This window comes from Protopterus annectens, chromosome 8.part1 (genome assembly GCF_019279795.1).
Source record: "Protopterus annectens isolate FY-2018-M chromosome 8.part1, PAN1.0, whole genome shotgun sequence".
Lineage (NCBI taxonomy): Eukaryota > Metazoa > Chordata > Ceratodontiformes > Protopteridae > Protopterus > Protopterus annectens.
In genome coordinates this window covers 147,162,512-147,187,086 of record NC_056742.1, presented here as the reverse complement: position 1 = coordinate 147,187,086, position 24,575 = coordinate 147,162,512, and the positions used below count along the sequence as shown (strand labels likewise).

Genomic DNA, 24,575 nt, shown 5'->3' with positions numbered 1-24,575 from the left:
TTCTCTATGTAGACCAGGTCTGGAAGTAGCTCCATTGAAAACATTTGCTTAACTTAAATCTTTCCTTCTGGCACTGCCGCATTCATCATTACAAGAAACAACCACTAAATCTGAAATGCTGTTAGTCACTTCCTTATATTGTTGTGAGAGCAATTGAACCAATTTTGTAAGCTGTTCCACTAGGTTAGAACACTGTGCTATAAATGTTCAGTGTTCAAATCAGTGTTCCATTCTGCAATAAACAGAGTTGAAGAATCACTGTTGGGTGTGCTGTGTGCTGGTAAAAGACCACAAACCAAAAAAAAATCCCTGCTGTGTATAGCACCCTGTTTCACTGCTGAGTAACCATAGAACAATATAAATGTAGAATAAACAAAATTTATTGCCAACAAAAATGATTAAGTGCTTTCATCTTGTAAAATAAGGATTTCATCAGAATTAATTATTGCATCTTGCAAGCCCTTAAATATTATAGTAAAATCACATGGATATCAAAGAAACAAATCAAACTTTAGTAACCCTAACATATTTAAATTAGGTAGTGCCATATTCTGTTCAATTTGACACTTGCCACTTTTCAGTTTCAAATTCACATGTCCAGTTATTGTTAATGACTCTCATTTTGCTGCTAACTTATATCTCCTTGCCAAATTCTTGGAGAGCTTTTTGTAAATATTCAAATATATTACTAAATATGACATTGTCAGTGACTGCGGTTTTTGTCCTAACTATAGTAACTTTACAGCTATTCGCACACTAACGGAACACATGCATTCCAATATAGATAAGAAAAAGCTCTCTGGTGCATTTCTTCATCTAAAAAAGATCAGATGAGGTTGCTGACCACTCATTCTGACTCCATAAACCTGCTGACATTAGTTTCTCTTTAGATGGCCTACAGTGGTGAGACAGGTCACACTCTACCTGTATCTTCATATTTCTCGGTCCCAATAACTCCTCTGTTTCAAATGCTACCAGTAAAGGAGTACATGAAAGATCTTTGCTTAAGCCAAATGTTTTTTTTTCCCTTTTTCATAAAAAGACCTGACATGGTATCTTTTGCATATCAATTGTACCCTGTAAGTTGACATCATAGTCCTCACTACAGTTATTATGAACCAACTTTGAGAACAAAACTTAAATCTTTAAAGCTGTCTAGTCTTGGCATCCTTAATGTTGTGAGCAGGCATTTTCCAAAAAAAAAAAACACTACAGTTATGTTGTATGGTACTCCCCAAAAGATGCACCCAAAGCATCATTATCACTGACCACTGGAAAATCATCTTGGGTAAAGCAGGAAAATTACCTATCACATTACACCAAAATCCATAATGTAACACGCACACAGTTAATTAAGTCCTAACCATACCTGGTTTTGTTCAAAATTTCAGACTCATTAACCAGGGAAGCCATATTTGCTATTGCAGTGAACTTTCTGCTCTCTGGATTATAATAATAACCATCATATTGTAATGTGATCTGCTCAATATACCATCCTAGTTTAATCTGTTGAGATAAAATATTCAGATTTATTAACTTAGGTGATAGTAGGAAGTGCCACTGTACTGTATTATAGATCACAAAAGGAAGTGTCTCCCTGTTACAGCATAGGCAATCTTCTTTCTCACAACTCTTACTTGCAGATTCTTCATGACAGATACTGTACCCTTCTTCACAACAAAGTGAATATCAGAAGTCAAACATACTCCCTCAGAAATACTGACTGCATTCGGCTATTAAGGCTATCCTTTACACCATCTACCTGTGAGCAGTCATTTTCCACAATTGTTCCAGATAGTTAGAACAGCGTTACTGAAACCTCCAGAAACATTTATATCCTTAAGCAGTTAAAGGTGTCACTCAAAACCCATCTGATTACTGAAAACAAATACTAATGGTTTAGAGGTACTGGTCCACCTCCTCTAACAGTCTTTATTTGTTCATAGGTAGGTACTAGGCTATCGGCCCTGGGGCCTATACAAGCCCAGCCAAAAAAAGGTACCCTGGCTTTTTTTGCCACCCAGAAAAATTATTTTCCTTCTGCCACTGTCGAGCAGAGCCACAGAGGTGATCCCCGGGGTGAATTTCCTATTTCCTATCCAATCATCAAGGTTTTTCTTGGAGTGCTAATGAGGAGCTTTGTTTGATATAGATCGGTAGTTTATTCCAGAGTATGGGAAGTCTCTGGGACAGGAATCTTTCCCTCCGGCATGTTCTGTTTATTGTGGTAACAAGGTTTAGGTCCTTAGAGCGTGTAGCTCAGAGGGATTGGGATTTCTTTAAGTGGAGCATGTCCAACAGCTCTGGGTTTGACATAGCTTTGTATGTTAGGCAGAGATCATCTCTGAATAGGCGATATGCGACAGAGTAAATCTGGAGTTTTTTGAGACTGTCTGCGTAGGGCATCTGTTTGAGGCCGGTAATGCTCTTTGTGAGGTATTTCTGTGGACTTTCCAGTTGTTGTAGAGGTCTTGTGAGGTACATACCAAAAGGGGCGTTGTACTCTATAAATGGGTCTAATGAGTGATGAGTAGAGGGAGAACAATGCCCTCTTTTTTTCTGGATGAGAAACCTTTTGTGATGAGGTGTGCCACGTAGAAGGATTTCCTGACTACTGTGGCGATGTGATTATCAAAGGAGAGACTACTGTCCACCTGTGTCCCAAGGTCTCTTATCACACTTTTGGTGTTAAGTATACTACTACATAATAAGTATGTTGTAGTTCATGGGTACAGAGTTTTTACCAAAGGGGATGACGATGCATTTTTTGGCATTGAGCTTGAGGCCATGGCTTTGACATCAGGCATCTGTCTCAGTGAGGCCCTTTTGAAGGATGTCCACATCGTTAGGAGTTTCGATTATGGCTCCTAGTTTGCAGTCAACTGCGAACTTCGTTAGCCAAAGACCTTCTGTGTTAGCCTGTATATCAGAGAAGTAGATACCAAACAGGAGAGGACCCAGGACTCTGAACCCTGTGGTACTCCACTTGTCACTGGTCTGAAGTCAGATTTGGAGTTTGCTACTTTCACAGTGTGGGCTCTGTCACTGAGCCAGTAGGCAACCCATCTTGTGACATAGGGATTTATTCCTAGTTTAGTGAGTTTATCTATAATTCCAGAGTGGGGGATGATGTCGAAAGCCTTGGCAAGATCTAGATAGGCTGTGTGTGAACCACCTTACCCTTGTCTATGGCTTTGGTGACTGCTTCAGAGAAGTCCATCAGGTTTAGGAGACATGATCTGCGTTATACAAACCCGAACTGGGTGGGGTCCAGAGTTTGGAGATTACCAAGGTCTTTGTTTATAAGTTCCATGATGAGACGTTCCATGGCCTTGCAGAACAGGCTCGTCAGGCTAATGGGGCGGTAGTTTCCGGGGTCCGTGGTGGCTCCCCCTTGTAGAGTGGGATAACTGTCACTGTGTGCTATTCAGCAGGCACAAAGCCTGAGGTGAGGCTATGATTTAACATGGTACTTATGTGGGATGCCAGTTCGTTTTGTAGTTCGTGTAGAATGCAGCCGGAGATGTTGTCTGGTCCCATGGATGCTGTGTTCTTGGCTTTGGAGAGTGTGGTTTTTACCTGTACAGCTGCGATTACAGGAAATTTGCATTCTTCCGGTATAGAGATGGGCTATTTAAGGGAGTAAGAAGGGGGTAAAGTTAGCACTGTACCTATCTGCCAGGATGTTGGCAATATCAGTTGGGTCTGTATATTTACTGCCATTGTGCTGTAACTCAGAGCAGATCTGAGTGTTGCCATTGAGATTCTTGACATAGCTATAGAATGCTTTGTGGCTGTCTTTAGAATCAGTGGCGATTTTGTTTTCGTAACTAGCTTTGGAGGATTTTATCAGGAATCGCAGCTTCTTACTGAGGCTGACCAGGGAGCTCCACCACTCATGGGATTTTACTCTTTTGAAACAGTTTTTTCCTTCTTGTTGTACAGTTTGTTTATGGCAGGGAACCACCAGATTGGCTTTCTTTTTTTGGAGGATAGCGTCTTGGTTCTTTTCGGGATAGCACGATACATGCACTCATGTAAGTGCTTATAAAGTGCAATTGTGTAGGATTCAGTAGTCATAACTGTATTGTCCATCTGCATGGATGTCATGAAGTTCACCTTAAGAAGCATGAAGTTGGCTTTGGAGAAATTTTTTACCATGGTTTCCTTAATGGGGGGTGGGGGCAGGATGTGGATATCTAGGGTAATTAGCTTATCGTTGGATCGGACCAATGAGGAACACCGGTCACCATGTTGGTAATGACTAGATCTGGGATATTGGTGCCCCTGGTGGGGGTGTGGATAAGCTGATCCAGGGCATTGGAGTTTATGAATTCCAGAAAGCGTTGAGCGAAGGAGTTGGTACATGAGTAGTTTTCCCAGTTAATGGTGGGGTAGTTGAAATCGCCCATTATTAGGGTGTTTGGTTGAACCCTAATATTTTCCAGTACATCAAGAAAAGAGGAGTGGGAATCCTGGGGCATGGTGGGTGATCTGTAGCAAGCTACAAACTGGATTGCAGTTTTGCCCAAAGTTAGTTGCACTTGGGTAACCTCGGCTGCATTATGCTACCTAATAACTAATTGGTTACAATGTTGCAAGACATTTTCATGATGATAATGCTAAATGGTGAGTAAGAGGAGCAGTGAGGTATTAAACTGTTGAAGTTACCAATTAGTTATCTAAAAATGTAAAAAAAAAAATTCTCTTATCATTGGGTTAATGGGAGTATCTTGTGTTTTGCGTCTTTATGTTGAATAGTAGAGGAGAGGGAATTAAGGTGTTGTATCTTCTTTCACACCCCCTTTCCCCCCCACTTTTGCACTTATGCACTAGTTACCTAAACAGCTTTTATGCTACTGCTTCCACCTTGGCAACAATCTCAAATTTCTTTTGCTTAATTTATATCATGACTGCATAATTTTTTGATGTTCGTGTTTCACTGTTGCAGTCATTACTCTTGGGTATTCCTGCTGGCAGGCTACCCTCAGTCGGCCAGAATTCCAAAGTATAGGTCCGGCGTCGGTTGCTGTCGCCTCTTCCCTGACATCAGTGCTCCAGGGGTATAAAAGATGCAGCCGACGTCATTTTCTTCAGTCTTTCTTGCCTCGCAGTGCCCGAAGCAAAAGCAGTTCGCAAGTGCCAGTCGGCCGACTCCCGAGATTTTTAAATCCGAATTTCAGAACCGAAGTCTTCATTAAAGCTAACTACCCCGTTGGAGAAACTTTTTTCTTGCTCCAGACCGATGTCAGAAAAAGTTAACAATTGTATTTCTTTTGGGAAGCAAATACCTCATAAGGATTTTCACTCTTACTGTATACCTTGCCTAGGCCCAGATCACAACGTTGCTAGCTATCTGCACTATCAAGCGTCGGTTCGATTTTGCATTTCATTACTTTGGCCAAAGATTTAACTATATAATGCTGTCGGACCAGCCGACAACCGCAGTTTACAAAAAATGCAAGGACAAGGAAAAGGAGAGGCATCCGAGGTCCAAAACTGACGACGAAGCCTCTGCTAGGCCAGTCGCCGGTTCTCAGTGAGGCGCTTTCGCAGCCGCTGGCGCCCGCTACCTCAGAGCCACAGGCCGCTTCCGACTCCCACGTGGAGCCAACTGGGCCTCTGAAAACCCGAGGTATTAGACACTCGGAAGTCTTTCCCTCAGATGGGTCTGGAGCCGCTGAGCAGGCATCGGCTTCTGAGGGTGTCTTCAGACATACACAACAATATATTAAGCCATCTTCAGCTTCAAAGACTAAAGCAGCTTTAAAGACAAAGAAACAAGTACAGCATTCTCCTCCTCAGACTTCCATGCATAAAAAACAGATGCTCAAAATGGCCGAAGACCTAATTAGTTTGATCAGGGGCTCCCATCCCCCTCCTGATAAGAGGCCTAGGCAAGAGACAGAGTATGATTCTTCTGATCAGGTTTCTATTTTCTCTGATTCCTCTTCTGTACAGGATTACTCCATGCTTCCCTATGAGGATTCTGATGCTGAAGAATCCATTCCTCCAGCCTCTCCTCCTGAGGATTATTCTTTTGGGGAAACCCTGCATACCATGAGGGAGCATTTCCACTGGGAGAGCCAAGATTATTCTGAATCTAAGAAAAGGCTCAGAGACTTTCTGCTACTTCCTCAGCACAGACCCCTTGCTGTTCCACCTGTTCTGGACATTGTAGATGATGTATTTTCAGAATCCGGCCTGTCCCCTGACTCTTTACCTCCTGCACCTGCTAAGCCGGACAGATACTACAGGGTCCCAGATTCTCATAAATTCCTATATAAAAACCCTGTTGCTGACCCAGAAACTATCTCTCAGGGTCCCAAAGGGGTTAAAGCTTCCACTGCAAAAAACCCTGTCCCCTCTGATAGGGATTCTAGGGCTCTAGACAGATGGGGGGAAAAAAGTCTACACTTCTGCTACCCTGGCTGTAAGGGCTTTAAATTGTCAGTTTCATATGCTTAAATATCAGCAATATTTAATGTCACTGCTTAAACAGAAAATGTTGACAAATACTAAATGTTCAGAGAACAAGGAATTGCAGGATTTATTGCATGCAGCTGAACAAGTGGGAAAGCATACTTTGCAATGTGGTTATGATTCACTGGAGGCCTCTTGCAGGGCCGCTGTTACAGGATGTCCTTCAAGGATGCAACTGCAGTCCTGACATATGGGGTTGTTCTGCCTCAGGCAGCCCTTCAGTCGGCCGGATTCCAAAGTCTGGGTCCGGCGTCGGCTGATGTCGCCCTTTCCCCAACGTCAGAGCGCCTGTGGTATAAAAACGTCAGCCGACGCCATCTTCTTCAGTCTTTCTTGCCGCGTGGCACCCGAAGCAGAAGCAGTTCGCAAGTGCCGGTCGACCAGCTCCTGTGTTTTCAGCTACTGAAGTCTTCAAAAAAGCTAAGTACCCCATTGGGGACCTTTTTTTGCCTCAGCCGATGTCAGATAAAAGTGAAAAAGTTAATAATTGTTTAACTTGTGGGAAACAAATACCTCATAAGGATTTCCACTCTTACTGCTTACCCTACCTAGGCCCAGAACACAACGTCTCGGCCTGTGCAGCTTGTGCCTCTTTCAATAAACGCACTCTTAGGCGTCGGTCAGAGTTTGCACAGGATTATTTTGGGGAAGATTTCTGTTATATCATGCCGTCAGAGCTTCCGACAGCACATTTACCTAAAAAACGGAAGGATAAGGACCGACACCCGTGGTCCGCGGTCTCGGCTGACACCACGCTTAGGCCTACCGCGAGTGTCTCGGTCTCTTCTGAGCTGGTTTCGCAACCGCTACAGACCGACGACACCGCTCCACCGGTTACTTCGGTACCGGAGGCCAGCTCGGTGCCGGTTTCTGTGCTCCCCTCTGAGAGCGTAGCCCAGGATATTTCTGACATCATTTCAGTGGATAAGACTACTCCAGGGGCTGCCAGGCCTCCAGTGTCTATGTCCATTAAGGCCTACACACGTGCTAAGACTGCCAAACAGGCTAAGTCTCTCCCTCCAAGATCTGTTTCTCTGGGATCCACTTCTGGTTCTCAAATTTTAAGTTTAGCTGAGGACCTTATTTCTTTAATTAGGGGTTCACAGCCTCATCCAGATAGAGGCTCTCAGCCGCCTTCTGACAAGAGGCCTAGGGTTGAGCAGGTAGACTCCCAGTCCTCCGATGAGGCCTCAGGTGATTCTGCACATTCAGACTACCAGAAGGAGGCCTTCCCGGCCTACGAGGATTCTGATGCGGAGGAATCTATTCCCTCTGCTTCTCCTCCTGAGGAGTTTACCTTTGGGGAAACGCTTCATTCCATGAGGGAACACTTCAAATGGCAAGGCCAAGAATACTCAGATTCTAGGAAAAGGTTAAGGGAATTTTTAAAGCTACCTCAGCATAGACCCTTAGCTATTCCTCCAGTTTTAAATGTTTTAGATGATGTGTAGTTAGAATCTAGCGTTTCCCCTGACTCCCTCCCCCCTGCTCCTGTCAAGCCAGACAGGTACTACAGGGTCCCAGACACACATCAATTTCTGTACAAGGGCCATACTGCTGACCCTGAAACTATTTCTCAGGGGCCTAAAGGGGTTTCCTCCACTACTGCTAAGAACCCACTCCCTTCGGAAAGAGATTCTGGGGCTTTAGAAAGGTGGGGCAAGAAAATATATACATCTTCCACCCCTTCTATGCGAGCATTAAATTGTCAATTTCATATGATTCAGTATCAGGAATTGGTTCATAATACTAAGCAGGTTAGCAGCCATTTCCTTCAGTGTGGATATGATGCATTGGAAGCTTCATGTAGAGCAGCAATGACAGGTGCGGTCATACGCAGACATGCTTGGTTAAAGGAACAAACATTGCCAGACCATGTGAAAATTAAGCTTTTGGACGCACCACTAGAGAAACATAAGCTATTTGGTGCTACTGCACAAGAGGTTTTAAAGAAAATAGAAGAAAAGGTAAAATCAGTGCAAACAGTCAAAGATTTCCTCCAGGTACAGCCTCCAAGATTCAGCAGGAATTGGCCTTCTAAGCATTGGTCCTTTCCTGACACAGACAAATTTCAAGGAGGCAAAAACAGACGTGGCAGAGGTAGAGGGCAAACACGAGGCTCCTACAGAGGACGTCAATGGCAGCCTCCGAACCAGAGAGGTGGGGCAGGACATTCCACTGCTCAGCCAGGACAATCTCAATGACTTGACTTTGACTCCGCCATCCAGGGCTCAATTAGAAGCACCTTTGGGTGGAAAATTATCTTTATTCTCAAAAAATTGGCACAATAGTACAAAGGACAAATGGATACTGGAGATAATAGACAAAGGATACAGATTCCATTTTCATACACTGCCAACAAGACATGGCAGGCCAAACCTGCCACCAAATCAAAGGGCAGAGGCACTCAAACAAATAACAAACCTACTTCAAATAAGAGCAATAGAAAAGGTTCCTTCTGCAGAACAAGGACAAGGATTTTATTCAAGACCATTCCTTGTTCCAAGAAAAGAAAACCAATGGAGACCCATTCTGGACTTGTCCGCACTGAATACTTACCTTATTGTGCCAAAATTCAAAATGCTGACTTTACAGCAACTCCTTCCCATGCTGGGCAAGGGGTCTTGGCTGGTAACTCTGGACCCCAAGGAGGCATACCTGCATGTCCCAATCAGACAAAGTTGCAGAAGATACCTCAGATTTCTTGCAGGCTCAGAGCATTATCAATTCTCAGCATTGCCCTTTGGCTTATCTACTGCACCCAGAGTGTTCACGAAATGCCTGGCATCAGTAATTGCACATTGCAGACTTCAGGGGATACAAATATACCCTTACCTGGACGACTGCCTTATACAAGCGGACAGCCAACAAGCCTTGTTAAAAAACTTGGACTATGTCATTCACCTACTGCAGGCCTTGGGATACACAGTCAATATTCAGAAATCAAGTCTCGTACCATCCCAACAAATACCTTTCCTGGGTGCCACACTGGACACAAACACCCAGATGGCATTTCTGACAAAAGAAAAACAAAAACAATTACCAGAATACTTCAGAAGATTGGCAACACACACCCAGATGACTGCAAGGAAAATCCTGCAGGCCCTGGGTTTCATGGCATCTTGCATTCTTCTGATTCCACATGCAAGGCTGCATATGAGGAAACTACAATGGTACCCAAAAAGTCTATGGTCTCAGCACAGCCACAGCCTGGAAACATTGATCCCACTCATTCCATGCCTTCAAAAGGAATTTCTGTTGTGGGCTCAAGCAAGCCAGATAAACACAGGTCTGCCGTTCAGCAAGCCTCATACAAGTCAAACCATAACAACAGATGCCTCAGACCATGGATGGGGGGCGCACATGGAGGGCAGATGCATTCAAGGACAATGGACACAAAAAGAAAAGCACCTGCATATCAACCAAAAAGAAATGCTGGCAGTGATACATGCAATCAAGGCCTTCGAAAAGTTCATGCATCAGGGCCATCTACTAATAAAGACAGACAATACCACAGTTATGTGGTACATAAACAAGCAAGGAGGTACCCATTCCTACTCTCTTTGCAGACTGGCAACGAATCTCTGGGATATTTCCCTACAATTGAAAATAGAGCTACAATCCCAGTTTGTACCAGGGAAGGACAATGTTCTGGCAGACAGCCTAAGCAGAAACATCATGGATCTACACGAATGGATGTTGCATCCAGACATTTTCTTACAAATAGCTCAAGCATGGGGAAGGCCGGATATAGATCTTTTTGCCTCCCACTTCAATCACCATCTGAAAAAGTTTTGCACAAGGACATACCATCCTCAAGCATGGAAGGTGGACGCCCTCTCCTTCAGTTGGAACTCTCTAACTCTATATGCCTTCCCACCTCTTCTTTTGATGACCAAGGTGTTACTAAAGATCAAGACAGAGCAACCGAAAGTCATACTGATAGCTCCAGACTGGCCAAGACAACACTGGTACCCACTGCTACGGAGCTTGACACACACCAATCCGTGGCTCCTTCCTCAATGGCCACTTCTTCTGACACAGCACAATTACAGGACACTACACCCCAGCTTGAAAACATTGAAGCTGACAGCTTGGAAGATTCCATGACTATTACTCAGGATACACTTTCCAAAAGGGTAAAAGATATCATCCTGGAGGCGCGCAGACCTTCCACTAGAAAAACATACACGGCAAAATGGAAGAGATTTCTTATCTGGAACAGCAAAAAGGGTCAAGACCCATCAGTGATGAGCATTCCACAGATCCTGGAATACTTGGCTGAAATGCTCCACAATGGCCTTTCATATTTGTCCATAAAAATACATGCTTCAACAATATCTGCCAAATATAACACTGATCCGCCTGTGTTTTCTCACCCATTGCTAAGACAGTTTCTAAGAGGTATATCAACCCAACAAGGAAACCACCAGTGCCTGCATGGGACCTCAACTTCATGCTGGAAAAATTAACTCTTCCTCCCTTTGAACCAGCAGCATCTTCAGAGTTGCAATTTCTGTCTTGGAAGACAGCCTTCCTTCTGGCAGTAACCTCAGCAAGAAGAGTCTCTGAGCTACAGGCCCTTATGGCAATACAACCATTTCTCATTTTTCACCAGGACAGAGTTTCTTTGAGAACCAGTCCGTCATTCATGCCAAAGGTGGTATCCAGGGTGTCCCTGAATCAAGCTATTCACCTGCCTACCTTCTTTCCCAATCCTCAAAATAAAGGAGAGAGACTTCTGCACACCTTGGACATACACAGACAGTTGCGCTACTACTTGGACAGAACAAAGTCTTTCAGAAAATCTGACCAGCTTTTTGTAGCTTTCGCTGCTGGATTGCAGGGAAAAGCAATTTCCAAACAGACAATTTCTAAATGGATTGGAAATTGCATTCGATTCTGCTACTCTTTTCATGGAAAAACTGTGCCAGCTGACATCAGGCCACATTCCACCAGAGCTACAGCCACCTCCACAGCCTTTTTAAGAGGAGTGGCAACAAAGGACATTTTAGAAGCTGCTACATGGAGCTCCGTGCATACATTTTCCAAACATTACAACCTGCCTTTATACTCCAGGTCCAGAGCAGGGTTTGCCTCTGCAGTCCTTCAGGGCATTTTAGCTACACCATCTTTGTCTTAGTGCCTACCACCCCCAGGTTGGCTATGGTATTCAACCCATATGTCAGGACTGCAGTTGCATCCTTGAAGGACATAGTACAGTTTTGTACCTACCATAAATGTAGATGTCCGATAGGTATGCAACTGCAGTCAGGTTTTCCCTCCCACCTACCCCTCTGTGGTATACTTTTGGGCTTCTACCCCTCATTTTAGCTACCTGGGGTAATCTTTTATGGTGTATTTGTTTTTATGCTGTTGTACTTGTCTGGAATTTTTCTCTATTTTTCAAAATTTAGCCTTCCTTAGAGGGCACCTGGCATCTGGGGCAAGAAACACTGAAGAAGATGGCGTCGGCTGACGTTTTTATACCCCAGGCACTCTGTCATCGGGGAAAGGGCGACATCAGCCGATGCCGGACCCAGACTTTGGAATCCGGCCGACCGAAGGGCTGCCTGAGGCAGGACAACCCCATATGTCAGGACTGCAGTTGCATACCTGTCGGACATCTACATTTATGGTAGGTACAAAACTGTACTTTCTGTTATTAGGAGGCATTTTTGGTTAAAGGAACAGAATCTGCTTGATCATGTTGAAGCAAAATTATTAGATGCATCATTACAGCATGATACTTTGTTTGGTACTAAAGCAGAAGAGGTGTTGAAAAAAATGGAGGATAAAGTAAAGTCCATGCAGACAGTCTAGGATTTCTTACAGGTACAGCGACCCAGGTTTAGCAGGAACTGGCCCTCTAAAAATTGGTCCTTTCCAGTGTCAAACAGACCACAAAGAGGCATATACAGGCATCCCAGAGGCAGATCTCAGCCCCAAGGCTCATACAGGCCTAAACAATGGGGTGCTCCTACCTCCAAAAGCAGAGAAGACAAATCACAACCTTACAGGAAACAATCCCAATGACTTTCCTCTACCAGATCCAAGCACTTTTCTTTTGGCAGCCCCCTTAGGGGCTTTCTTCATCAAATTGGCAAATGGTTACCCAAGACAAATGGGTCCTGAACATAGTGTCCCAAGGCTACAGGTTCCATTTTCACACCCTACCAAGGTCAAAAGGTATGCCAGACCTGCCACACAATCAATGGGCAGAGGCACAAAAACAAATTACAGCCCTCATGGACATGAGTGCCATTCAGCAAGTACCACAACAAGAGCAGGGGCAAGGATTTTACTCCAGACTCTTTCTAGTACCCAGAAAGGACAAAACCTGGAGACCAATACTGGACCTATCTCTACTAAATACGTTTCTGGAAGTTCCAAAATTCAAGATGTTGACTCTACAGCAGCTACTGCCCATGCTGGGCAAGAAGGCCTGGCTCATAACATTGGACCTAAAAGAGGCATACCTGCATGTCCCAATCAGACAGTCTTGCAGAAAATACCTCAGATTCATAGCTGGCTCAATGCATTACCATTCTCTGCACTGCCCTTTGGCTTATCTACTGCGCCCAGGGTCTTCACAAAATACCTGGCACCAGTAATTGCGTTTTGCAGACAAAAAGGAATTCAAATATATCCCTACTTGGATGACTGCCTAATTCAAGCAGAGAACAAAGACACTCTTCTGAAGCATCTGGCATTTGTAAAAAGATTACTAATTGGCCTAGGGTACACAGTAAATGAAAAGAAATCAAAACTAGTGCCCTCTCACGAGATAATATTCCTGGGTGCAAGCTTAAACACAACTGCCCAGATGGCTTATCTCACGCCAGACAAACAAAAGTAACTGACTACTTACTTCAAGAAACTGGCAACAAAAACCCACTTATCTGCAAGGAAAATCCTGCAGGCCTTGGGTTTTATGGCATCTTGCATTCTACTAATTCCATATGCCAGACTGCATATGAGGAAACTACAATGGTATCTAAAAAGTGTTTGGACTCAGCATTGCCACAGCCTGGAGACAGTAATTGCACTTATTCCCTGCCTGCAACAGGAGTTTCGATGGTGGGCAGAAGCCTGTCACCACAACAAGGGCCTGCCATTCAGAATACCCACAGCCAGACAGATACTGACAACGGATGCATCAGACTATGCCTGGGGGCCCCATATGACAGGAAAATGTATTCAGGACACATGGCCTGCAAACCAGATGCATCTTCACATCAATCAAAAAGAGATGCTAGCTGTTCAAAATGCCCTGACACCTTCCAAGGACCTGCTTCATCCAGGACAGTTACTGATAAAGACAGACAACACTACGGTCATGTGGTACATAAACAAGCAGGGAGGTACACATTCCTACCCCCTCTGCAGACAAGCAGTGACCTTATGGGACACAGCATTGGCTTTTCAAGTTCACCTGCAAGCATAATTCCTGCCAGGAAAAACAAATACTCTGGCAGATGAACTAAGCAGAAACCTCATGGATCCCAGTGAATGGAAACTGGATCCACAAGTCTTCAGCATGATAATAAGGAAATGGGGATGCCCAGACATAGATCTATTTGCTTCCCCTCACAACTACCATTGCAGAGATTTTGCACAAGGATTTATCACAAGCAAGCATGGAAAGTGGACGCCCTATCCTTCAGCTGGAAAAATCTAACGGTATATGCTTTTCCTCCACTGCCTCTCCTTCCCAGGGTACTCCTAAAGGTCAGACAAGAGAAGCCAAAAATGATACTCATTGCACCAGACTGGCCACGCCAGCACTGGTACCCAATCCTAAAGAGCTTGTCTCAAGGTCCAGCATGGATATTGCCTCAAACTTCTCACTTACTGATCCAACAAAACAGTCAGATCCTGCACAGCCAACTCAGGACCTTAAATCTGGCAGCATGGCGGATAATGTAGCCATTCGGAACACTCTTCTTTCAAGAGCTGTTATGGGTGTTATCTTGGAGGCCAGGAGGCCCAGAACCAGCAAATCTTATGCAGAAAAATGGAAGAGATTCTGTGCTTGGAACCAGGAACAAGGCAGTGACACATGTGTACGAAATATCCCTCAGATTTTACAATACCTAACTGAGATGCTGAACAAAGGCCTTTCTTTCTCATCAATTAAGATTCATGCCATTTCAGCCCATTACAATATGGAACCACCTATCTTTTCTCATCCTTTAATAAGGCAGTACCTCAGAGGGGCCAAAAACATTAGACCTCCAAGGAGAGCACCAATTCCGGCCTGGGGCCTCAATTATGTTTTGGAAAAACTCACACTGCCTCCTTTTGAGCCAGCATCAACATATATAATTCTTATCCTGGAAAACAGCTCTGCTCCTAGCAATAACCTCTGCAAGGCGAGTCTCGGAGTTACAAGCACTCATGGCTGTGGAACCTTTCATCATTTTTCATCCAGACAGGGTTTCTCTAAGGACAAACCCTACATTTATGCCTAAGGTGGTGTGCAGTGTGGCCCTTAACCAAACCATTCACTTGCCTACCTTTTATCCAAATCCACAGAACAAGGGTGAGAAAATTCTGCATTCTTTGGACATACACAGGTAGTTACGCTTCTACTTGGACAGAACTAAAGCTTTCAGAAAGACTGAGCAACTTTGCGTCATATGCTGCAGGATCACAAGGAAAGGCTATCTCAAAAAGACTATTTCTAAATGGATAGGCCATTGCATCCATTTCTGCTATTTTCAACATGGCAAATCAGTGCCTAAGGGCATTAGGCCTCATTCCACCAGAGCAGCAGCCACTTCAGCAGCCTTCCTCGGAGGAGTACCAACCAAAGATATCTTAGAGGCTGCAACTTGGAGTTAAGTGCACACCTTCAGAAAGCACTACCACTTACCTCTTTACTCTAGGTCCACAGCCGGCTTTCCCACTGCAGTTCTGCAGGGCCTCTTAGCCTCTCCTAACCCTATTTAACCCAGCCGCCCTTTCTCAGCTTTGGGATTCAACGCAAGAGTAATGACTGCAACAGTGAAACACGAACATAGTACAGTTGTGTACCTACCATAAATGTAGATGTTCGAGTGTATTCACTGTTGCAGTCCATGTTACCCACCCACCATCCCCCTTTTCTTTGCTGGGACTTATCTGGACTTGTCTGCACTTCTCTATCCTAGACAACCTATTTGGTGTATTTGCTTGTAGATGACGGAAATTTTATTTTTGTGCATGCATTTTTATTGGCATATTTTTCAGCCTACCAGTTTGGGGGCACCTGACATCTGGGGCAAGAAAAACTGAAGAAAATGGCGTCAGCTGCATCTTTTATACCCCTGGCTCGCTGACGTCAAGGAAGAGGCGACAGCAACCGACTTTGGAATTCTGGCCAACTGAGGGTAGCCTGCCAGCAGGATAACCCAAGAGTAATGACTGCAACAGTGAATACACTCGAACATCTACATTTATGGTAGGTACACACCTGTACTTTCTAGTTTGTGTGATTAATATACGCAAATTGTATATGTGGTGTCTTTGCTCGCATGGCCCGAATCTTGGCTAAAGAGGGTATTTGGACCAGCCCACATACCTGGTTAACAACAGCTAAGTAAAGAAATGAAGTACAGCCAGTAGATCCTGTTCTGCACTACACATTACAATACAGAATCATAATGAAAGTTTCAAAGCTTCAAAAGTTTGCTTAAAAACATGACATTAAAATGCTGTTTCTCAAAGTACGGCTAACTGAAAAATGCCTTTATACTGCCATGCTCATTTTCCTGCACATCACCTTTTGTTGCTGAAAAATACCCATAAATGGTTAGCATAGGAAATGGCGGTCAGTGAGGAACTCTTGGGCTTACAGTCAGTCAGGATAGTTCATCTTCTGAGATGGGCAGATTAGCTGGTGAGGTGCTGACATTTTCCTTAGGAGTCATGGATTTAGGACAGTTGTAAGTACAAATATAATTTTAAGTCCAAATTTACATTAATCGCTTTCTTGAACAAAAAGCACACTGCCTGCATGATCACTCTGTGACCTGTGTGTAGTCCATTGTTGTCAGTAGTTCATGTTGTCCACTGTAGCATTCAGATTGTATACATTGTGCATGTCTGTCATGGGTCCCATTCACGTTGTCGAACTTTTACAAGTTCGAACATCATATGGTCAAAACTATATGTTTGAACTTGTAAAACTTCGAATATTTCAATGGAGATCTCCATAAGGGAAGCTTTCCCTTTCCTGCAATGTAGTGCTATCTCAGAGTTGGTATATTTAAGTAATGGGGGTGGGGGGGCTTGCTGCCCCCTGCTTACAACCTGCAGGTAAGTTTTTTTTTTGTGTTTTTTTTTATTCCATTGTGGAACTTTTAAAGTTTAAACATATGGTGTCGACCATATGGTGTTCGAAGTTTTAAATGTTCAACAACGTGATAGACCCGTCTATCATTACTGTCTGGATTCATCCAAAAAAATGCATTTTTACTGGGAAAAATCCTATGGCAATAGTAAGATGTTAAAGAATTATAAACATTGAGTTTTGTGTAACCCATTAAGCACTTTTTAACTAATGATGTCCTTGCAGCACTGCAAAGTGAAGAGCGCTCATGCATATGCTGTGGAAGTGCTGTGGGCACTTGCTTTTCTGCAGTAGTACTGTGGGTTCCAGTCTTGATTTACACAACTTGAACTATAAATGCAGATGAGTTAACTTTAGCCCTGATGCTACAGACTGCTTCACTGACTACCTAAACAGAATATTTCAGTTTATAGCAGGCAGTTACACTTCAAGTACTGGTCATTTCTCTTTGAATGTTTCACATGGTGAGTACTGCGTTTATCTTGCTCTGTTCTGCAGAAGTAGTAGATTATTTTCCTTACAGTGAGCAATGTCTGCAAACTTATTCCATTACTTTTCATATCTGTATCCCAACAAAGTCAAATTTACAAATTCATAGACTTTCTGGTTAGACTACTACAACCCAAGCGATATTGATTCCTGGTCCAGAGTACCCTTGCAACAGAGTATTATTCAAGTTCATATTTTTCCTCCCAACTATGGGGTCAATGTTCAGTTGACATCTTGGCCTCTCAGGTGGATCCTTTCCTCTTTTCTGGCCGTCTGGGGGAGTATCACATATTGGAAGCTCTCAACCTTTAAGATAACAGCAAAAATAAATTATTCTGTATCTGGGTTAAAAACACAGCATCAGTCCAAAATAGTTGTGTGTACCTCAGGCATTTGATTTGAGTTAGAGATATTTACTGTTAAGTCACATATTTAAGCTATGATGGTCTTTGACAACCTTTGGTATATTAAACCCTTGGACCAACAAAAGTTGTTCAAGAAATTCCAAAGAAAAGGATCCTTTGTGTAAGGTCTTATTTATTAATCACTTCCTGTTTGCAACCTGAATTTGCAGTTGTTCCTTTCACTTGTGCATCCTCTCTATCTTTTTTTATTGCTGTCAGCTAGCTTTCTTGTTAATCTTGATGTCTGTCAGTGGATGTTAGGAGTTCATGGTCATTATGTGTAATGATGTTTTTTTTTGTGTTTCATATATAACCTCTGTCTCTTAAAACCAAATCTCACTTTTTTCCAAAGCTAGTTTCCCATAACAATTCATTTCAGTTTGCAGACTTATTTTTCCTGAAGCTAAACATAGAAGTGAGGGTGCCTTGGATTGTTTTTGTATACTAGTATTTTCAGTTCTGCCTTATAAAAGACCTTTACACAACAACTTAGTTGTTCACCTCATTTCTCTTGGTTTTAGGAAGGGATTCCAGTAGCCAATCAAACTATTAACAATGGCTGACTTTATTGTTTGCTGCCAGCAGGATGTCCATTGATCTCTTTTATAGTATAACGGAAGGGTATTGGCTAAAGAAATGGCTGCTGCTGGTACCATTTTCAGGAATAAATCTGTGAAAAACATTAGGGCTTTTGCCAGCGGGTTGTGAGTGCATACCTTTAAAAATCTCAGTAGTCCAGATCTGAATTCTCATGTAGATTTTCCTTTGCTGGGTCTGTCTTCCAAGTCTTCTTAAGCATATTCACTTTATTCTACATGTATTGGTGTAAAACACTTGCAAATGCTTCCTTTTTCTTTTACCCATTTCATACTTGCAGATCTTTGATTAGGTCCGTTGAAGGCTGTTAGCTAGTATAGGAGCTTTGCTTAGGGTTACATTAACACCCTTTATAGTTTGACTGTCCGCCTCTAGGGACTAGAGGGACAGCAAGATAAAACAATATGCACTGGCTGATGCCCAACTGTGAAACCTGGAGGGGGGAAGTTGTAGAGCCTCACACTCCAGCAGTCATCACCACTGACACCTGACAGATATTTTGCCCATGGCATGCTTTATGCATTGCCTGCTGGAGGTGACATAGTACAAACAGACAGCAAGATAAAACAATATGCACTGGCTGATGCCCAACTGTGAAACCTGGAGGGGGGAAGTTGTAGAGCCTCACACTCCAGCAGTCATCACCACTGACACCTGACAGATATTTTGCCCATGGCATGCTTTATGCATTGCCTGCTGGAGGTGACATAGTACAAACAGAAGGCCTGCTTCTTGCTTCCTAAAGCTCAGTGCCATTGTTGTGAGCTACAAAAGTACAATTTCCTTTGCTGATGCTAGCTGGCAGGTGCTCACATCCCCAACAGCCTTCAGTAATATGACACCACTCTCACTGCATGTAGAGAAATTGAAATTCAAATAACACTGTGATGACAATGACAAAGTGGAAACATGGGGCTGGGGACCTAGGTTATAAAAATGGCATACATCCCTCTAAAACAGGCAACCAGGCAAAGTCTCATTGTTCCCTTCCCCATCCCATCATAGCTACAACAGGTAGCCAAGCCATTAGTCAGACTTAGGTCATCTGAGTCATAAGCAAGGGTTTATCACTGCATGCCAGCAGAGCTGCATTATGATTTTCCATTTGTGACTCTTCATACTTAGCATCTTTTGTTTTCTTGTGTGCCCAGGAGTCGTAGCCCTCCCCCAGTAAACTGGATAGTTCAGGCTCATCACAGTAGCTCTGTTAGAGACTTTTGCAAGGGCAACCCCCTACCTCCTGCATCACTTCACATTGCTTTGCCAATACCAATTCCTCAGTCTTAAAATTGCAGGGGAAAGAGAAATTCCTGGTAAAGGTGGAAAAAAAGGCTTGAACATTTGTGATAACGACAACATGTGTAAGACTGTTTCTGGACTTGTGATTTCGGGACAGCATTCCTGGAGTTACTATTCATCTAAGTGTGCATATCTCATTTAGCATATATCTGTACCTCCCACCCCTTCTGTACTGCATTCTAATGATCTGAACCAGAAGTTTAATCTTTTGGATGTAAATAGATTTTGTGTTACAGTACAAGGGACTGATGCAGTTAGTTGTACTGATTTTTTAGATTGACTGATATTGGGTTCATTTCCACCATAAACTAGAAATGTGTCTGCTGTGAAACAATAAATGAGTCAATAACAATGAATAAATCCTTTGCCAGGCCTACTAACATTTGTTTTCTGTCCTTCTTCAGATTTGGTGCAGTGGCCTGTGGTGTTAGTTTGGAGCTTTATGTGTTTGGTGGTGTCAGAAGTCGAGATAATGAGCATGTTGAACAAAACAGCGTGATGGTGACCTGCAAATCTGAGTTCTACCATGACGAGTTTAAAAGGTAATGAATTTACAGAGTAGTCATAAGCAAGAAGACTTCTCTTTTTATTAGGTGATTTAAATGATATAGTCTTTAATGTTCCCTTTTGTACAAGCTGAAATGCCTTTATTTTGTTACTGTTAGATTTAACTATGTAAGAAAGGTGTGGGTGAAGTATCAAACCAGCTATGTCTAGCCAAGGTGCCTGTAGTTATGGTGCAGATCAAGTAAACAAGGGGTGATGAGCTCACTTGAATATATACTACTACTGGTTGAAAAACACTGATAGAACAGCTCTACACTTAGGACTAGGGTCATCTTCTGAAATGTCTGATTATAACCATAGTAACGCAACTGTGACTCTTCCAAAAATGAACTCACGTGAGGTGCATTTGTCTCGGGGTCTGTCTTTTTCTGGCAACAGTTTAATAGATCTGCATCATTACTGAACAATGAATGCTAATTGTAAATGTTTGCTTTGAACATTCATTTATATCTTTGTGAATGGTGCTTAGAAATGCTGCAGTAAGTAATATGCAAAGATTTGCTTTTGAAATTGTAGCGTTGGCTCTGATCAAGTGGGCTAGGTGCATAATATCCTGAAGATGTATAATTTCATTCATCAGCTTTCCATCCCTAATGTAACTGTGTTTGCCAGAAGTTGCCCCTCATCAGAAGTAATCAAAAAGGAGGTGCTAAGTCTGAAGAAAGGACAAGAAATCCAAGAGGTTCCACCACATCTGAAAGGATAAGAAGAGTATTGTGGATGTTCTGGTGTCTAAGAACACACAGGACCTCTGCCCCATACTCACTCTTGGGTGTCCAGCTAGACAAACCAGACAACATTTGTGGTGGTATAGGGAACAAAAGACTTATGGTTTTGAATGTATGAGGTTTTTACCACTTATGGCAATAATCTAGTTAAAATTAGGGATGTTATTAAGAGGTGACAAGTTTAATAGCAATATAGTGCCACAAAAAAGCTGCTGCTCCTATAGAGGGGAAAACTATTGCTAATCATCTTCACGGTTTTAAAGATATCTTGAAATTTCTAGACGGTTTATGTATAGTTAATACACTGTTTCATGTACAAAATTTTCAGTAGGTAATGGCGAGTAATTTTGTTTGACACTTGACGTTGCCGTGTATATATGAATTGCTTTTTATGTTTCCTGTGTGTGGAGTATTTTGTTTTGCCACTTGGTGTCACAGTATTTAAAAACACTTTTTTTTTGTATTTGTTTAGAAGTACTTTCTTTTTTATCATTTTATATTTATTGGCCGTACATTTAGCGAACATCTATTCATTCCACTATTTTATTTTATTTTGGTTTATGAACTGAATTTTATTTGAAAACATTCAAATTTTATATCAGCAAAGTTATACAAGTTGTTGGTGTCATAGAATGTACTTTAACACTGAAGAAGCTCCTGTTTGAGGAGGGAAACCTGGTTTGTGTTTGTGTCCCATGGAGCGTGATTTGTATATTAAAAAGATAATTACCACTTCTATTTGAGTGCTATATATTTTTTCTGTTTCTCTATAGTATATATGTGCATCCTGCTTATTGGTTGTGTTGTTTGCATGCATATATATATATATATATATATATATATATATATATATATATATATATATATATATATATATATGCACACATGTATGTGCATATCTTCTGGACAGTCTTGATAACCAATTTTAACCATGTCTTGGGCCAAAAGACAAAAGGCATATTAAAAAAAAAAACATACCTGCAATTACTTATACACAACATAGGCATGGTTACAGGAAAATACATAAAATATGAACAGCAACAGATAAATATCTTGAAATTGTTGATTTGAAAGAAGGAAAATATACATAGGAGAGCATTATTTATAAATTATTTTTTTCATATAGGAGGCAAATAGTAATATATATATATATATATATATATATATATATATATACACACACAAATATGTACAAATAAATGCAGCATCATGTTACTAGGCAGATGTAAAGTAGGTTATGTCAATTAAGTATAAATGTACCCCAAAGTCCTTATGAGACAAGTCTTTCCACAGGATATGATAATTTGGCAGGGCTCATCTGGCATCCAATAAATGCATCTTCAGTCAAGCCACAGTGATACAAAAGAGGTGCTTCAAACATTTAGGAGTAAACTCCACTCTGTTATGATTAGGTCACACAGAATCAGCTTGGTTATTTGATTTGTGTTAAAAATAATGTAAATGGAGGACAAGATTAGGATGCATGTCTCCACAAGCAGAAAACATTTTTTTTCAAAAGATCTACAAACTGAGATCTGAAACTGGTTAAATGACTGACAGAAGGGTTAAACTGTTATAACAAATGGGAAATTAACTGTAGTGCTGCAAGTTACTGCACAACACCTTTGGAAGTCACCCATTCAAAACAAGAAGTGAGGAATAAGATGCAACAGGCTGTGGTGCTGAGGAGCTTTACAGATCAACTGAAATTCCAACATGGGTCAAAGATGCACAGCAATCCTAAAAGGCAAAATATTAAGAACAAGTAAACATGTCAATTTTGGTGACAAAAGTAGAGTGAAAAAAGTGGTTGTCAGCTTCCGCATGGCAGACGCTGATTAAATGGTTATGGTTGAGGAAATCAAGTTAGGCTGTAAAGCTAGACTGACCTCTGTGAGGGAAGGGTTGTTGTGAATGGCAGGTAGAATAAAGCGGAATCAATATTACCATATTTTACTAGTAACTGAGATGCTAGCAGTAAGGTGGAAAAGGAGATAACGTTGTACAATTTGTTTGCTAAGGACGGTCTGGTTTTGCTCATGTGGGTAAAGAAGTGATTGCTAGTGGTCTTAATGGAATTTAAATAATTTCTGAAAAGAGCAAAAAATGGGTACAGTGAATGTAAGCTGGTGGTGCCTTCTGGAGAGGAGAGGCTTGTGGTATGGTGTTGCTTGTGGTAAAGAAAATTCAAAGTATTTAGGTTCGACTGACAGACAGTTGAGGGAAACAGACTGAGTGAAACCACTGTGGAAAGCAGGACTCTTGATAGGGAAAGGCAAACATGTTAATTGATAAAAGTAATGCTGTTGTCTTAAGTGTTGCATTGGAACTCATAGCAAAAGATGGGAGGCATATGGACTGTATATGTTAAAATCAGTTGCGTAGGGTGGGGGATGTTGACAAGGATAGTGAAGGGAGATGCAAGGAGATTCAAGAGGAATTTGATCTGAAAGCTGGATGAGGCGGTACAGAAAGTAATGAAGGCACTTGTAGAATGATGGGGGGATGAACTTAGGGGGGGTCAGAGCTGTGGGATCTTCACAGGGAAAGAAAAAGGAGAGATCTACAGGCTATGGGGAAGGGAGGAAAATCAGAAAGAGTGGGATAGGGTTGTGGAGGTGTGGGAACAGCAAAGTGAGGTGTTTAAGGTACTTAAAGAAGTATAAATGGTAGTAAAAGAGAGGCAATGGCAGCCCAGAAAATGTACTTAGTACATCAGTGGTGCAGCATGCTGGGCAGGCTAAAGAGGGACAGTTTCTGCAGCAGAACATATGTTGGCATTGCCAGGAGGTAGGGACAGGGTTGCTCATGTACTGTGAATAAAGGAGAGTCTGGAAATTGTTGGAGACCATTGTTAGTGTTTAGGAGGAAGTAAGATTAGAAATCTTCAGAGGGGATTGTAAAATGTGATTTCTTTGGCTGTTTAGTTATTCCCTTCACTCACTCACTTATTTCTGTGTTAACCGAGTTGGGCTGGTCTGCAGAGACTTTTCCAACACAACCCAGTCCATATAGGCAATGATAGCATTATTTGTAACACTGAATGACTTGGAGTGGTATGGGAAATTAAAAGGTTGCCCAAAGAACAGATGTTTTACTGGCTGTTAATACAAGGTGGGGAAAGACAAACACGCAAATAAAGAAACAGGAAATGGCAGGTTTACTTGCAGTAATAGTAGAAATCACAAAATGATGCAGAATACTTGTGAACATAGACCAAATGAAGGGATTATTAGGAACAGAACCAGAGAAGGTTTACAGGTTTGCTGAGGAAGACAAGGAGGTACAGGCAACTGAAGCATAAACAGATGTGAACATGGGACAATTGTGCAGTTATATGAATAGGGTGCAAGTGGCATGAAAAATGCAGTATTAAGCATACCTCTCAACTGTCCAGATTTTTGCAGAAAGTCCAGATGTTTGCCTCATATTTTTATCTGTTTCTCATAAAGTTTTTGGTTTTCTGGCAAATCATTGAGAACTGAAGTCACTAAACATTGACACATTCGAGTTTCACACTTGTTACACACATCATGTCCTCAGAAAGTGCATCATAACAACACATTCAAGTATTCTAGCAATTTTCTATGTTTATAAGAACAATATTTAAAATCTGTCCCTGTTTTTGGGCCTTTGTCCAGATTTCTTACAGTAAGATTTTGAGAGGTATGG

At 42.1% G+C, this 24,575-nt stretch overlaps 1 protein-coding gene across 2 annotated transcripts in view; it reads left to right on the top strand.

Moving 5' to 3' along the window:
* GAN (gigaxonin) overlaps positions 1 to 24,575 on the top strand; it is a 1,111,762-nt gene that overhangs the window by 679,197 nt on the left and 407,990 nt on the right. For both annotated transcript variants that reach the window (XM_044081792.1, XM_044081791.1), the window contains exon 9: positions 20,013 to 20,150. In XM_044081792.1, the coding sequence (XP_043937727.1) occupies positions 20,013 to 20,150 (138 nt within the window). The remainder of the gene's footprint in view (positions 1 to 20,012; positions 20,151 to 24,575) is intronic.